This window comes from Cervus elaphus, chromosome 32 (assembly GCF_910594005.1).
Source record: "Cervus elaphus chromosome 32, mCerEla1.1, whole genome shotgun sequence".
NCBI classification, from domain to species: domain Eukaryota; kingdom Metazoa; phylum Chordata; class Mammalia; order Artiodactyla; family Cervidae; genus Cervus; species Cervus elaphus.
Window position 1 is genome coordinate 45,127,554 of NC_057846.1, and position 16,131 is coordinate 45,143,684.

At 51.1% G+C, this 16,131-nt stretch overlaps 1 protein-coding gene across 20 annotated transcripts in view; it reads left to right on the top strand.

Moving 5' to 3' along the window:
- Positions 1-16,131, top strand: part of CSGALNACT1 (chondroitin sulfate N-acetylgalactosaminyltransferase 1) — a 321,323-nt gene that overhangs the window by 279,226 nt on the left and 25,966 nt on the right. For all 20 annotated transcript variants that reach the window (XM_043893972.1, XM_043893984.1, XM_043893979.1 and 17 more), the window contains one exon: positions 8,101-8,317. In XM_043893972.1, the coding sequence (XP_043749907.1) occupies positions 8,101-8,317 (217 nt within the window). The remainder of the gene's footprint in view (positions 1-8,100; positions 8,318-16,131) is intronic.

Below are 16,131 nucleotides of genomic sequence, written 5' to 3' on the forward strand. Positions count from 1 at the left end.
GCGCCCTGCTACACTGGGATCATAACGTGCCTTTGTGTGTGTGTGTGTGTGTGTGTGTGTGTACTAAGTCACTAAGTCATGTCAGACTCTGCGACCCCATGGACTGTAGCCCTCCAGGCTCTTCTGTCCGTGGGATTCTCCAGGCAAGAACACTGGAGTGGGCTGCCATGCCCTCCTCCAGGGGATCTTCTCTACCCAGGGATCGAACCTGCATCTCTTATGTCTTCTGTGTTGGCAGGTGAGTTCTTCACCACTAGCACCACCTGGAAAGGCCTAACATGCCTTTGCTTCCCACTTTTAATATCAGATACCCAGTCGCCTTCATGGAGCTGATACATAATTTTGTGGGGAAAATATGGCTCTGAAAAGAAAATCGACTGTTAGTACTGCTGATGAAGTTGGGAGGAGCCCTCAGTAAGCGAGGTTTTCAGAAATTCCTGATAGATTAAGAACCAAGTGTCGAGTCTGTCGGCACGGATGCATGGCATGAACAAACGCAGTGAATAGGGGTAGAAAGATGACCTGTGAATTATTTCAGCAAGGACATCATTGCAGCCATGTATCATCAAAGGAGAAATGTTTAGTGAAAGTTAATGGTGATGAACCTGAATCAGGGCGTATCCGGAACCGGCTGTGAGCTGATGTGCTGAGATGCAGGAGAAGAGAGGCGTCTGCAGGGGCCCCTGTAACCTGGCCTGGGAGGCAAGCCAGGAAGCCTTTTTACTGTCTTTATGGGGAGAATTCTTTACGTTGTAGGTACCTGAGGATCTGGGGACTTGGCTGCAGTCTTTCACAAATATTAAACGTCTGCTGCCTCCCCTTAGAAAAGAGAGCTGATGACAGAGGGCACCGTGGGGATGTCTTGTCATCCCGTGTGCCCAGGAGTGAGACGTCCCACCTAAGCGGACTTCTCGGGATAACAGCAGCACCGCAAGAGTCAACAGTTACGTTGTGGAGTAAAGTCCCACGCAGGAGTGTCAGCCTCTCCTTCTGAACAGACGAAGGAGGCTATGCTCCTATAGGGGTGTGTTCACAGGCAGCTTACAGGGTAGAAGTCATTTTTTTTTTCCTTTGTATTAGATGATCCCAGACATTTCCAATAAATTAAAAAATAATAACAACATATGAGTGTCCCCTCCCCCCCACCCCACCGCCCCTGCTGTCCGGAGGTGACCTGTCATTATTTACTACTGTCAGCATTTCTCCTGTTACACATTTTCTTTCCACACATACTCTCTTTTTTTCTGGAAATATGTATTTTAAAATTTTTATCTATTTATTTTGTTGTTGCTGAGTTGCTAAGTTGTAGCCAACTCTTCTGTGACCTCATGGACTGTAGCCCACCAGACACCTCTGTCCGTGGGATTTCCCAGGCGAGAACACTGGACTGGGGCTGCCCATTTCCTTCTCCTGCTCATTTCTTCCTGACCTGGGGATGGAACCATGTCTTCCTCTTTGGCAGGTGGAATCTTTACCACTGAGCCACCAGGCAAGCCTGTTTATTAATTTTTGTCTGTGCTGGGTCTTTGCTGCTGAGCGCTGGCATTCTCTGATTGCAGCAAGTGGGGATCACTCTCTAATTGCGATGAGGGCTTCTCAACACAGTGGCTTCTCTTGTTGTCAAGCACGGGCGTGCAGCCTTCAGTAATCGTGGCTCCCCGGTTTCGTTGCTCCGCGGCACGCGGGATCTTCCCAGACCAGGGGTTGAACCCGTGTCTCCTGCGTTGGCAGGAGGATTCTTAACCACTGGACCACCAGGGAGGTCCTGAAAAAATTTTTTTTTCTTTATATGAAAATCTCCTCCTTCAAAATTTACTACTTGTAATGTGTGGTAGGCTCTGAATTCAGGTCACTGTTATTTAACAGCTGTTACAGTTGTGGGTAAAAGAAGGCGTTAAAGCTCTGGAGCGGGCGGAGGGGCGGTAAGGATTATCGAGGGTGTAGGAGCTGCCGGCCGTGGTTTTCACCGTAGACATGATGTTGTTCCTCCGGTTGCTAGTGTCCGTGCTCCTGTTTCTTCCCCTGCTCTGAGGGCTCGGCGCTGGGTGTGGAAGGGGCGTCGAGGGAGGAGACAGCTGCCCGGGGTCTCGGCTGCTTGTCGGTAAGAGGAGACGGTGGACCGGACCATTCCCGGGGCGTGCGTATCCTGTATCAGGAGAACAACTCCACACAGAGGGTGAAAAAGGTTGTTGCTGAACCTCGAAAAGACGCCAGGATTCTTGGCCTCCGGAGGAGAAGAATTCAACCCGGGGCCAGAGACGAGGCTGGATCGCTCAGAGCTTTTGTGTAATAAAGTTTTGTTAAAGTATAAAGGAGCTAGAGAAAGCTTCTGACATAGACATCAGAAGGGGGTAGAAAGAGTGCCCCCTTGCTAGTGTTAGCAATGGAGTTATATACTCTCCAATGAATCCAAAGAATATCTGGAGGTTGTAAAGACCTCACCAGGCCTACTCCCATAATTTACATTTTAAGATAACAGGATTGGCCAGAAGGTTTAATACAGAGACTGTCCTCAAGCAGGATACATTATTGTTATATAATCCTAAGGAATGTAGAAGAAAAAATAAGTTTGTCCTTTCTTCCTCGTTGAGAATTCCAGACCCCTCTCTCCTTGGGGACCCCTAGACTTCTTATCAACCTACCTAGGAAATGACTCTCTCAAGGGGCTCAATCTCTCAGGCCCACGTGTCTGGAGGAGCAAGGTGGGGGGTGGGGCCTTGGATTGAGAGAGTCTCAGAATCTTCCCAGGGAAGCAGGGTCCAGTTTAGAAGGATGAGGGGTGAGCGGGGGCCGGTGGGAAACTGTGTCTTGAGAAAATGCCTGGCCTTTTCACGGGACAGCAGTTTTGTTGTTTAGCTGCTCAGTCGTGTCTGACTCTTTGTGACCCCCATGGACTGCAGCACGCCAGGCTCCTCTGTCCTTCACCATCTCCCTGAGTTTGCTCAAACTCACGGCCATTGAGTCAGTGATGCCATCCAACCATCTCATCCTCCATCGTCCCCTTCTCCTCCTGCTCTCAATTATAACCATTTTTTTTTCCGGCTGCATTGCCTGGCTTATGGGATCTTAGTTCCCTGACCAGGGATCGAACCCAGGCCCTCGGCAGTGAGTGTAGAATCCTAACGACTGGACTGCCAGCGGAGGTCCCTATTTTAACCGTTTTTAGGTGTACTGTTCATTGCTATTGAGTACACTCACACCGTGTGTAACCGTCATCCCCTCCCATTGCTAGAACTTTCTCATCGCATCAGACTGAAACTCTGTGCCCAGTGAACACTGACTCCCCTCCCCTGCCCCAGCCGCTGGTGCCCACCAGCCTGCTTCCTGTCTCTGACTCCTCTAGAGACAGTGTGCGAGTGGAATCACACAGGGGTCGTCCTTTTCTGTCTGACCTACTTCACTTAGCACGTTTTCAGGTTTCTCCATGTTGCAGCATGTGTCTGAATGTTATTCCTTTTTAACGCTGGGTAGTATTCCGTTGCGGAGAAGGCAATGGCACCCCACTCCAGGACTCTTGCCTGGAAAATCCCATGGATGGAGGAGCCTGGTAGGCTGCAGTCCATGGGGTCTCGAAGAGTCGGAAACGACTGAGCGACTTCACTTTCACTTTTCACTTTCATGCATTGGAGAAGGAAATGGCAACCCACTTCAGTGTTCTTGCCTGGAGAATCCCAGGGACAGGGGAGCCGGGTGAGCTGCCATCTATGGGGTCGCATAGAGCCGGACACGACTGAAGCGACTTAGCAGCAGCAGCAGCAGCAGTATTCCATTGTGTGTATGGACCACACTTCGTCCATCCATTCATCTGTTCGTGGAGATTTGAGTTGCTTCCATTTTTGGCTGCTGTGAAAATGTGCATTCCAGTACCTGCTCAGGTCTCTGTTTTCAATTCCTCCGGGTACACACCCAGAAGTGGAATTGCTGGATCATATTATATAATTCTGTGTTTAACCTCTGAGGGCAACTGCCTGGCTCTTCTCCACAGCTGCACCACTTCACATTCCTTCCAGTTTCTCCAGGAGAAAGAGAAGTTGTATGTGCTCGATATAAATCCGATTTCACATGAGGTGGGGCAGGACCGAGCCTCAAGTCATTAGGACAGGAGTTTGGGGCGGGTGAGGGAGGGTTTGGGGCTTCCCTGCTGGCTCAGCTGGTAAAGAATCCGCCTGCCATGGGGGAGACCTGGGTTTGATCCCTGAGTTGGGAAGATCCCCTGGAGAAGGGAATGGCTACCCACTCCAGTATTCTGGCCTGGAGAATTCCATGGACGGTGTAGTCCGTGGGATTGCAAAGAGTCAGACAAGACTGAGCGACTTTCACTTAGAGGGAGGGTTTGGAGGCCTGACTGTATGTAGTCCTGGGACTTTGGGCCGTGGGAAGCTGGGGGCCTTCTTAGCTAGGGCAGAGCAGAAGCAGGGTGGTCCTGTGGGAAGCTAAGGGCCCAGGGTACATGCAGGATGGATCTGGATGTGGGCCAGGGGTGTCAGAGGCCCGGAGGGATCCAGCTAGGGGGCCTGGGCTCCACACAGCAAGGTAGGAAGGGCAGGGATGAAAGTGGAGACGTTTCTGGGCTCAGCAATGCGGTGCTGGCCGCCATGCCCACTCAGACTGAGTGAGGGCGGGGAGGAGGGGGCTGGCGTGTGGCGGGCAGGGACATTTGGCATCGTGACTTCTGAGGTCCCAAGTGGAAGACAGGACGTAGGTCGGGATCACACACCCATCTGGCGAGCTCCTCACCTACTGAAGGAGCAGACGTGTGTGCCGCAGACCTCGGAGCTGCACCCTGGACTCCAGGAGGTGCCCCCACCTTATCAGTGGTCCTGGGGCCTGGCCCCCACCCCCACCCCACCGGAAGGACGAGAGGATGAACACGAGTCTGCCTGCACTGGGAGCGGAAACACCAAACTCAAAGTCAGCTCAGCTCCTGTGGGTGGAGAGAGGGAAAAGGTGCTAGACTAAGCTCTCAGCCAGCTCTGGTCCTTATTTTGATCTGTAATTTTGCCGAGTGGATAAGAACGATACCGTCCTATAAAATATGACTAGCGAGGGCCTCGTGCGGCCGAGTTGCTTTGCATTTGCCGCTGTGCATGAAGCTCCTTGGCTGAAAACCTGGTCCTGCCCCAGAGAGCTTCAGCTCCTTTCCCTCTGAGAGAGGATCTTTGGAGTTTCCACTGCTGAAGGTTTTTCCAGGACGCATGGCGGCTCCTTAGGTGCTGTCCTTATACCATGAGAACTAGGGGGTGGAGGGGTGAGGGAGTGCCTCTGGGGGGTGTGGTAGACCCAGGGCTGGAATTTGGTGGACATAGGCTGCAAGAGAGTTTTAAGTGATTATTTAAAATAGATGGGATTAGGGGATCTAAAACTGGACTTACAAGACAGAATGGATTTAATTAGAGTATGGGGAAATAGGCTAAAGAGTGAATGTAGCAGCTGTTGCAAGGCACAGATATGGGTTGCGGGTGACCACAGCTGGAGTTGTGGCTGAGCGTGGCTGGGGCCACGAGGGCCTGGGGTGGCGGTGGGGTGGGGAGTGCTTCTGGGAACCAGGACCTCGGCCGCGCCTGTTCCCCTGAGGTGCTGGTGCCCCTGCCCAAAGGCACGGTTGTAGGAATCATTAATGATAAGAAATGCTGCATTCTCTGGTTCTTTATAAATAGATGCCTACCTCTTGAAACAAGCATATACCAGCACCTTCTGTGGATTTAGATTTTTAAAAGTTAATGATTCGGACCCCGGTTTAGATTTAAAAGTTAATGATTCCGACCCCGGTTCAGAGAAAGAGGATGACTCTGTTTTGAGAAACCTTGTTATCTGCAGGTTCAGTTCTGTAGCAGCCTTGCCCGGGGGGTGGCTTGCTGGGTCACAGGTCTGTCTCCACCCAGTGGAGATGCAGTTAGCCCATCGACTCCTTCCTGACTCAGTCCCACCTCCTCCGGGCCCTGGGAGCTTGGCTTCACCCGGCTCCAGGGTGCGGCGGAGGAGGGAGGCGCCTGTGTGCTCTGCGAGGACCAGTTGCCCGAGAGCGTGAACAGGCTTTGCAGGGAACCGCTTCGCATTTTCAGAGACCTCCTTCGGACTCCTGAGCAGTGCCTCCCTTCTCCCACGAGTGGTCCCTGCAGGGAGGCTGGATTCTGCCCCAGTGGGAGCTCTGCAGACCTTCTCTCCGCCTCCCCTACCTGTACCAGCAGCCCCGGGGGCTTCAGGAGGGGGGCCCTGCCCCATCCATCCTCACAGCCTGCACTCAGCTCCTGAGTCCCCATGCCCCCAGGTGGGAAGCACCTGGACGAGTCGCGGCCCCGGGCTCCTTTCTGTGGCTCCAGAGGGAGATGAGAGAGGCCGCCCCACCAAGACTGTGGGGTGAGCAGCTCCTGGAAGGCAAAGAGTAGAGATGCACCTGCAGTCCCCACAAAAGGGGGTGGGGTGAGGACAAAAGGAGGAGGGGTCGCGAAAGGCCTGGAGACAGGTGACCCCCCGGCGGATGCTTGCATTCCCCATTGTCGCCTTGTAGATACTCAGCCCAGGGGTGAGTCCCGGCCACAGTAGGGACTCAGAGGGAGGAATGAGAGGGGAAGGGCTTCCCTAGTGGCTCAGACAGTAAAGAATCCGCCTGCAATGCGGGAAACCCTGGTTCGATTCCTGGGTCGGGAAGATCCGCTGGAGAAGGGATAGGCTACCCACTCCAGTATTCTTGGGCTTCCCTGGTAGCTCAGCTGGTAAAGAATCCGCCTGCAGTGCAGGAGACCTGGGTTCAATCCCTGGGTCAGGAAGATCCCCTGGAGGAGGGCATGACAACCCACTCCAGTGTTCTTGCCTGGAGCATCCCATGGACAGAGGAGCCTGGCAGGCTCCAGTCTGTGGGGTCGTAAAGAGTCAGACACGGCTGAGTGACTAAGCACATCACAGCACACAGGGGAAGGAAGGACGCAGAGGAGAAAACCCCGAAAATCGCAGAGAAGAGGAGGAAGCCTGTCTGGTGATTCACTGGATTTGATGTATTTTTTCCGATGGTAGGAAAACGCCCACGAGCCCAGTGACCCTGAGGAGGTGTGGAATTTAGGCACCAGGGGATGACGGGCTCACTCACAAAGTGGGGACGTTTTGTGTGGTCTGGCCCAGGAGCCTCACCCCACGGTTGAGCGGAGATGCTGGGGCCTGTGGTCATCCCAGCGAGGGAGACGGTGGAGTCTGAGTGACGGCGGGACTCGGTGGGCCCACTGTGGCCCCGGCAGGCTGGCCCCGCCACGCGGGCTGTGCTGCTTCTGCAGTGAAGTTACGTGAGATGTGTGCCTGCCCCTGAGCTGGGCCCACAGGCTTCCTCTACTTCCGTGCTTCCAGAAGCTTCCGTGGGGGCCACGTGACCCAGGTGATGGCCCCAGTGGCCCGCACAGATCCTTGTGGTCACTCCTTCTGAAACGGCTGTCGTTTCTAAGAGATAATTTTAACACACTTCTTAGTAATTATATTCTTAGTATAATATTATATTATTCTTAGTATATTAGTACCATATTATATATATTATATATTATACAATATTATATAGTATAAAATAGTATAATATATATATTAGTATAATATTAGTATATTATTCTTAGTATAATATTAGTACAATATTATATATATACTATTATATATAATATAGTATAATAATATATATACTGTTATATAATCGTATATAGTATAATATATGTACATTAGTATCATACTAGTATAATATTATTCTTAGTATAATATTAAAGTGTTTAATCATATGGCAGAAAATGTAGATAAATAGCATTAAAGAAAAACCATAACCCCGACTAACATCACAGCTGATCTTATTTGGCATATTCCCTCACCATCCTTTTTTTTAAGACCCCTGAATAAGTATAAATACAGTTTTGTATGCAGCATGGCACATTTTTTGGTCATGGTTTTTCTAGAGTCTTCATTAACGGTGATTTTTAAGTCGACGGTGTTTTCGTTTCTTTGGGGATTTGAGTGGAAGCATTTTGGGTTTTCTCATCATTATCAGACGTGGAGATGCCCTCTGAATTCTCAGTGAAAACGTCTCGCGCCGCTCGGCAGCCGGGTGAGTTCTCAGCGCTCTCTGTCTGTCCGCAGGCATCTACCGCACGGAGCGGGATAAAGGCACTCTGTACGAGCTCACGTTCCGAGGGGGCCACAAGCACGATTTCCGGCGCCTGGTCTTGTTCCGGCCCTTCGGCCCCATCATGAAGGTGAAGAAGGAGCAGCTGAACATGGCCGGCACGCTGGTGAACGTCATCGTGCCGCTGGCCAGGAGGGTGGACAAGTTCCGGCAGTTCATGCAGAACTTCAGGTGCGTGGGCCCCGCGGGTGTCCGCCCCGCCCGGCACGCGAGCCCCTTTCTCCCCCTGCTCGGCTCTGTTTGCTTCCTGTAAAGTCGATCCTTGTGTTTGCCCTTCCCTGGAGCAGTTAGACGGGACTTCCCTGGTGGCTCAGAGGGTAAAGCGTCTACCTGCAATGCGGGAGAGCTGGGTTCGATCCCTGGGTTCGATCCCTGGGTTGGCAAGATCCCCTGGAGAAGGAAATGGCAACCCACTCCAGTATTCTTGCCTGGAAAATTCCATGGACGGAGGAGCCTGGTGGGCTATAGTCCGTCCATGGGGTTGCAAAGAGTTGGACATGACTGAGCGACTTCACTTTCAGAGCAATTAGAGGATTTCCCTGGTGGCACAGTGGTTAAGGATCTGCCTGCCAATACAGGAGATGAAAAAGACATGGATTTCATCCCTGGGTCAGGAAGATCCCTGGGAGCAGGAAGTGGCAACCCACTGCAGTAATTCTTGCCTGGAAAATTGCCTGGATAGAGGAGCCTGGCGGGCTCCCGTCCATGGGGTCACAAAGAGTCGGACACCACTGATCACGCATGCACTCAGAGCAATTGGAAAGCTGGTAGATTTCCCGTCAGAAGTGGGGGTCAGGAGGGCTGGGTTTTCATCAGGATCTGCAGAGACGGCCGGACACCTGGGGGTTCTGTTCTGACTGCGGTGGCTCAGGGTGGGGGCCACGGGGCTGTGCTGTCCCCACAGTGGGCTGGGCCCTCTCCCAGAAGACCTCCCAGAAGACCTCCCTCTCCCCAGAAGACCTCCACCCTCATGGCCGTGGATCTGTGAGTCTGGCTGCAGCCTGGCTTCCGTTCCTGCCCCGCTCCGGCAGCAGCTGGAATGCTGTCAGTCAGAGTCTTTATTTTAACCCCTGTCTTCTCAGAGGTTACGTGTAGAATTATGCCGAAAAGTTTCCCAGCCTTCATTTTTGTAGATACTTGAGAAGATTTAAACGGGTTTTTTGTTCAGAGGCGGTGGTAGTTTTTACACGTGTCTTCAAGCTCCTGGCTTGTAAGTGCCATGTCAAATCTTACCCACTTGAGGGTGACACCCATGCTGCTTGAGGTCAGTCAGCAGCTAGCTTGGCCAGCTTTTCTTAAAGATAGAAACTTGTATCTGTCTAATGATAAATCTTGGAAGATCAAACTTATTTTTCACCTTTTATCATTAAATGCACATTAAAGTCCCTCAGTCATGTCTGACTCTTTGCATGGACTGTACAGTCCATAGAATTTTCCAGGCCAGAATACTGGAGTGGGTAGCCTTTCCCTCCTCCAAGGGATCTTCCCAACCCAGGGATCGAACCCAGGTCTCCAGCATTGCAGGCGGATTCTTTACCAGCTGAGCCATAAGGGAAGCCCATGAATACTGGAGTGGGTAGCCTATCCCTTCTCCAGGGGATCTTCCCGACCCGGGAATCGAACCAGGGTCTCCTGCATTGCAGGTGGGTTCTTTACCAGCTGAGCTATAAGGGAAGCCCTGTTAAAGGCCAGTAATGCTCAGTATAAGGGTGTGGTTGATACTTCTCCACATTCTGGGTCGTGACCACATTTGAAGAGTAACCCTCCTCGACTCCCTGGCCGAGTTTCAGAGATGGGAATAAACAAAGTCCTTGTGTGCCAGGATCCCTTGCCGTCTTGTAACCTCAGTCTGAATGTGTCCCTCAAGCAGAGGTGACAGCTCCTGTCAAGATGGCCCTCCCCTCGAGATGGTCTCATCCAGCTTCCAGAAGCTTCTCCACTGGCATGTCCAGCCTAGAGATGCGAACAGCTCTGCAGGCACCAGGAGGGGTGCTGCCCTCATCCCTGTGTCCTCCCTACATCCTGTCGTGAAGCTTTGTAAAGTGAAAGTGTCAGCCGCTCAGTCGTGTCCGACTCTTGCGATCCCATGGACTATAGCCCGCCCAATCCCTCTGTCCATGGGATTCTCCAGGCAAGAACACTGGAGTGGGATGTCATGCCCTTCTCCAGGGGATCTTCCCGACCCAGGGATCGAACCTCGGTCTCTTGGATTGCAGGTGGATTCTTTACCATCTGAGTCACCAGGAAATAGGCTAAGCTTTGTAAATGGGTCCTTAATAAATTTTCTCCAACTTGAAAGAGTAACCCTTTTCTGGCTAAATGTGAAGGTCAGAATCCAAGAGCCTTTGGGGGTCCTCTGGCCTGACCTTCCCTTCATTCGGAATCCCTCGGCGGCACTCCTGACACCCGGTTCTGTGTGCAGTGTGTGTGTCAGGTAACTTCCTGGACCAGGCGTGGACCAGGCGTGTACGCAGTGTGTACCTGCTGTGTTCCAGGTCACTGCCTATGTCCCAGGGCAGGCTGCCGCTCTGGAGAGAAAGCTGGCGGTTGCTTGGACCTGAAGTCGCCTCCCTGTGATTTCTGCCCAGGGCTCTGGTTCTGGGCTCCCTCTGTCTTCTCCGGTTCGGGAGCTGCCTTCAGCCGTGCTGTCCCGAGGGGCTGGCTGGGCTGACCTCCCCTTTCCTCCTCTGCAGAGCACACTGGGGCACACCTCTTGCCTGTGAGCAATGCCCCTCTGGCTCCAGCACTGAATTGGCTGGAGCTCGGCTCCCTTCAGCCTCCCCGGGTGCAGCCGTGTCCCTCTCTGCCTTCTCTTCGGACCGGCCCAGTGCGCCTTCCGGCCTGGTGGAAGCATCCAGGCTGCGGCGGGGCTGGCCCAGTGGTGGGCACCAGGCCGGAAGGGAAGGCCAGCCATTGCTCCCGAGGCCGGTGTGCCCACTCCCAGGACGAGTTTACAGTGAGATCCGGGGGCCAGGAAGCTGCCTGGAGCTTGCAGGGCCCTGAGGCTGGCTTCAGCACGCAGGCCTCTCCCTGGTGAACTGGACTGGGGAGGCGGTGCTCGCCCTGGAGGGCTGTCTGCGCGGGGGCTGGTCGAGCCCTCCCTGCAGGGGCCCGAGCCTGGGAGAGCAGAATTCTCCTGGGCAAGCCGTTCAGTACGTGATTGTTACTGCCTTGGTATCATGAGGATGGCCAATAATTAACAGTAGGAGTAACACTGGAAGGGAAATGCTGTTGAAAAAAGTAAAACTAGTACCTTAAGGTGTCTCCAAAGTGGAGGTGGCGAAATGAAGCATAATTCTAGTTAATGCTTTAAAAACAAAAATTCAAGGCCCCTTTCTTTTGCCTGGCACTGTTCCCCTGCCCGTTGTCGCACGTGGGCGGTGGCCTCCTTGAGGACCGGGGGGGCCCGTGTGTGTACCAGACCCTCGACCACACTGCGGGGGATGAGAGGAGCCTGGCTTCACGCAGAGAGGAGTGTAGTCACACAGTTAGAAGGAGAGACCAGGAAAGCAGGAGGAGAAAGACTTCCTCGACGGAGGGTGCTTGAGCAGAGCTGACAACAGAGTCTGCTCCATGGTCCAGCAGCTTCTGAGCACATTGAGGTCTCAAAAGTTGGGCTGAAATGGGATACTTCAACCTGTGCTCAGACACTTAGGCGTGTCCAACTCTTTGTGACCCTATAGACTGTAGCCCAACAGGCTCCTCTGTCCATAGGACTCTCTAGGCAAGAATGCTGGGGTGGGTTGGAATTTCCTCCTCCAGGGGATCTTCCACACCCAGGGATCAAACCCGGGTCTCTTACGTTTCCTCCGTTGGCAGGCAGATTCTTTACCACTAGCACCACTTCTTGGGAAGCCCCAAACCTTCTCTTTCTTGTTGTTCAGTCGCTCAGTCGTGTCCTGCGACCCCATGGATTGCAGCACGCCAGGCTTCCCTGTCCTTCACTATCTCAAGGAGTTTGCTAAGACTCATGTCCATTGAGTTGATGATGCCATCCAACTATCTCATCCTCTGTCATCTCCTTCTCCTCCTGCCTTTGAGCATCAGGGTCTTTTCTGATAAGTCGGGTCTTCACATCAGGTGGCCAAAGTATTGGAGCTTCAGCTTCAGCATCAGTCCTTCCAGTGAATATTCAGGGTAGATTTCCTTTAGCCCCAATACCTGGGGCTATTTAATTTCGAGTCAGAACTTGGTGAAGGTGACATTTCAAGTTGGTCAGCAGGAAATGGATTGATCGTTCAGCATATGCTTTAGAACAACTAATCAAACAGCAGAAAAAATTTCATTCTGACTTCGCACCAAAACCCAAAGTAAACTTTGGTCAATTAAATATTTAAATGCGATTAAAATGATCCTAAGAGTATTGGGAGAAAATACAAGCTGATGTTTATTCAGTGTTAGGTGTTGTCTCTCTGAAGCCACTTCTATCCAGAAGGGGAGACTGTTACAATTGATTCTGAACTGTTCTGGTTGTCACGGAAGGTGGAACCATGAGTGATCTTTTTTCTTCTTTTGGATTCTCTCTGTCTTAGACATTTCTATATTGTTCTGGAAGTTTTTATACTATCGCCCTGTATTTTATGCTTTGTTTAAAAATTCAATGAAAGTCTTTTTTTGTTTTTGCTTTTATAATCTAAACCTGACTTTTAAGTTTGTGAAAGTGATACATGGCTATAATGAGATGTTTACATGGTAGAACACAACCAGGAATAAGTTATTTAAAAACTCATGTTTGGCCCTGCTTCCCTAAATTAACCATTTTAAACATTAATTGCACATTCTTGGCACCTTTCTTTGCATGTCTATAGATAGAAAAATAACACATTTGAAATGTCATTCAGTATGAGATGTGCAATATGTTCTATTTTTAATGAGAGAATTAAATTTTTCCTCACATAAACTTATAGAAAAGAATCTGCATTAGGACAGAAAAAATTACTGACCTTTGAGAAAATGTTTCTGTGCTATAAGAGATATTAGTTCCTCGGACTTCTCCCTGGTCGTCCAGTGGATAAGAATCTGCCTGCCAATGCAGGGAACATGGGTTCGATCCTTGGTCTGGGAAAATCCGCCATGGAGTAGCTAAGCCTGTGTACCACACCTACTGGGCCTGCACACCCCAGAGCCCGTGTTCCCCAAGAGAGGCCTCCACGATGAGAAGCCCGTGCGCCAGAACTAGAGAGTAGCCCCCGCTCACTGCAACCAGAGAACGCCTCCAGGCAGCCGTGAAGACCCAGCACCTCCAAAACCCTAAAAGAGAGAGAGAGAGAGACACTAGTTCTGTCTAATTAGAGGCCTGGTTAGAGATGGCTCTGAAGGTAAAACGTATTTTACGAAACTGAGCAGATTGAAATCGTCATGTATCTCTGCCCCCTACGTTAATGTGAGACTAGATCACCAGAAAAATTCTGGCAAGAAGAGAGGGGCACGGTTATGTTTCCTCACTCTCCGGGGCCCATCTCCCCATGTCTCAGCTGTCTGTTATTTTTACCTCGACGGGGTTCGCAGCCCGGACACTCTGTGTCATAACCACGGCTCCTGTGTGTAAGTGGATTTAGGGCCTTCATCAGCAGTGCTCCGACAGTGACGCCTTCATTCCCGAGGTTTAGGGTGCCTGGATTTCATGGTCACGATGTCTCTTCAAGAAGGGTCCTGAGTGCTTGAGAACAGAACGCCTGCTTGTCATCTGCACAGTTTAAGGGTGCCCTGGCAGGGCGTAAAGCTCTTGGACATGTTTCCTTTCCTCAGGAGGTTGTGGAGGTTCTTCTGCATGTGACTCCGTGGAGAAGTGTGAGGCCAGCTTTGTTCTGTCTTTCCCCAGATTGGAGGAAGAATGCCTTCCTTCGTCGTGAGTCGTGGTCGCTTCACCAGGATGCGTCTTAGCTCAGGGTCTTGTTTTTCTGTCTCCTGCAATTCAGTTTCCTTGTCTGTGGAAGGTTGTTGCTGAACCACAAAAGACGCCGGGATTCTTGGCCTCCAGAGGAGAAGAATTCAATCCGGGGCCAGAGACGAGGCTTGATCACTCAGAGCTTTTGGGTAATAAAGTTCTATTAAAGCATAAAAGAGATAAAGAAAGCTTCTGACACTCTGAAAGAGTGCCCCCCTTGCCCGTGTTAGCAGTGGAGTTATATACTCTCCAATTAGTTATTACAATGAATCAAAAGAATGTCCGGAGGTTGCAAAGATCTTACTAGGCCCACTCCCACAATCCACATTCCAAGATAACAGGATTAGCCAGAAGACACTCAAGAAGGAGAAACTGTCCTCAAGCAGGATACATAATCGGGCTATATAATCCTTAGTACAGAGTCCAAACCACTTGTTGGTTGTGTCATCATCAGTTCCAGGCTTAAAGATAAAAACAGTTTATGTGACTCAGGCTAAGGAATGTAGAGGAAAAAAATAAAAGCTTGTCCTTTCCTCCTCTTTGAGAATTCCAGACCATTATCTGTCCTTTGAGAGCCCCAGACCCCTTTCTCCTCCTTGGGGACCCTGGACTTCTTATCAGTCTGCCTAGGAACTGACTCCCTCATTTGTTTTAGTGGATTCCTTCATTTCGGGGCACTTTTTTCGTGTTCTAATTTTGAGCCCTTCTGCTGCTTTGTTACTGGTTTCTCTGCTTCGTGGACCTACGTATGGATTTCGTAGGTATTCTAAATGTATTAGCTGCTATCTAATTTTTAATGCTTTCGTCTTTAATTGGCTTTCACACAAGCCTTTCCTTTATGTGAGGAATTTGATTTTCAGATGGAAAGCCTCGTTTCCATCAGCCCCAGTGGCTAATGAAAAGGTAGCTGCTGTTTGTTGGGTGGGACAGAATTTTCCTAGCGTGAGACCCTCAGGGCCTTTATTGAGGAGGCTGTGCACAGGAGATGGGGGATGCTCCTGGACTGACAGGAAGTGACGTGGCTGAAGCTCCAGGGCTGTCCCTGCCCTGGGTGGGAATGATACCCGCATGGACCCTGAGGGGACGTATGGACCTCTCTGGTCAGGTGCGCTGGGGCCGCCTGTGGGCCTGTGTGGTCCGGGACTCCACTGTTGCTATGGAGATGAGATGTCTCTTCACTCCAGCAGGCTCCTCCTCCCTTGCTGTCCAGTGGCCCTGATCCCTGGAGGAACCGCACAGGGTCCACGAGCCGTTTCCCCCTCCATGAAGGCCCCAGGTGCCTCCACTCCCAAGACTTCTTCAGCCTGGCCCAGAGCAGAGGGGGTGCACCCAGGAGAAGTGGCTTCAGATTCAGTTCCCTTTGCCTAGCGGTGTGTTGGCTGAAACCAACCTCCCCCTCCTTTTTTTTTTTTTAATCACCTCGTTCTGCCTTTTTGGAGACTCTTCTTGCATTTGCTTTTTGGCTTCTCGGTTTCCCTTGGCGGCCGGTTTATCCGTTTTAAGTGCATCTGTCGTTTCATTGTGTAGTTTGTTTGCGGTTGCAGGAGGAAGCTCACTGTAACAACATCGTGGATGGTCTTTGTCTCTGAGCCTCTCTAGGGAAAAAAAAAAAAAGAATTTTTGTGGAAATGATTTTTTTTTTTTTTAATGATTTTCAAGGATTTTTCTCAGTTCTTTCCAAGTTTGCTCCATTTTTATTTTGACACCTTCCAGCTGGACTGAGAAGCCTTCCCTGTGTTGCTCTGAGTCTTCTCAGACTTTGCTAGTTATTTTTGTTTAATGTTCCCCCGTTTCCCTTCCTCCAGTTCTTCTCTTGTCCCTCCCAAGGCATTTATGACATTTAAACATGGTATCAGGGACACCTTTTACTTGAATTTTCTGCAGCACTTTTTACAATCCTCTTCCTGCTTAGCACCATTAAGATGTTTCTGGACATTCCTGGATCTTCAGAAACCAGTGACTGTGGACTCTGGGACGGAGGTGGCGCTGCAGAAGGGGCTCTACTGGGTGGGCAAAGGGCCAGCCAAGCCCTGCGGTGCACGCGCTGTGCCAGGCTGCCCGTGGGGGCCTCGATCCAGGAGGCCCTTTGTCGTCTTTG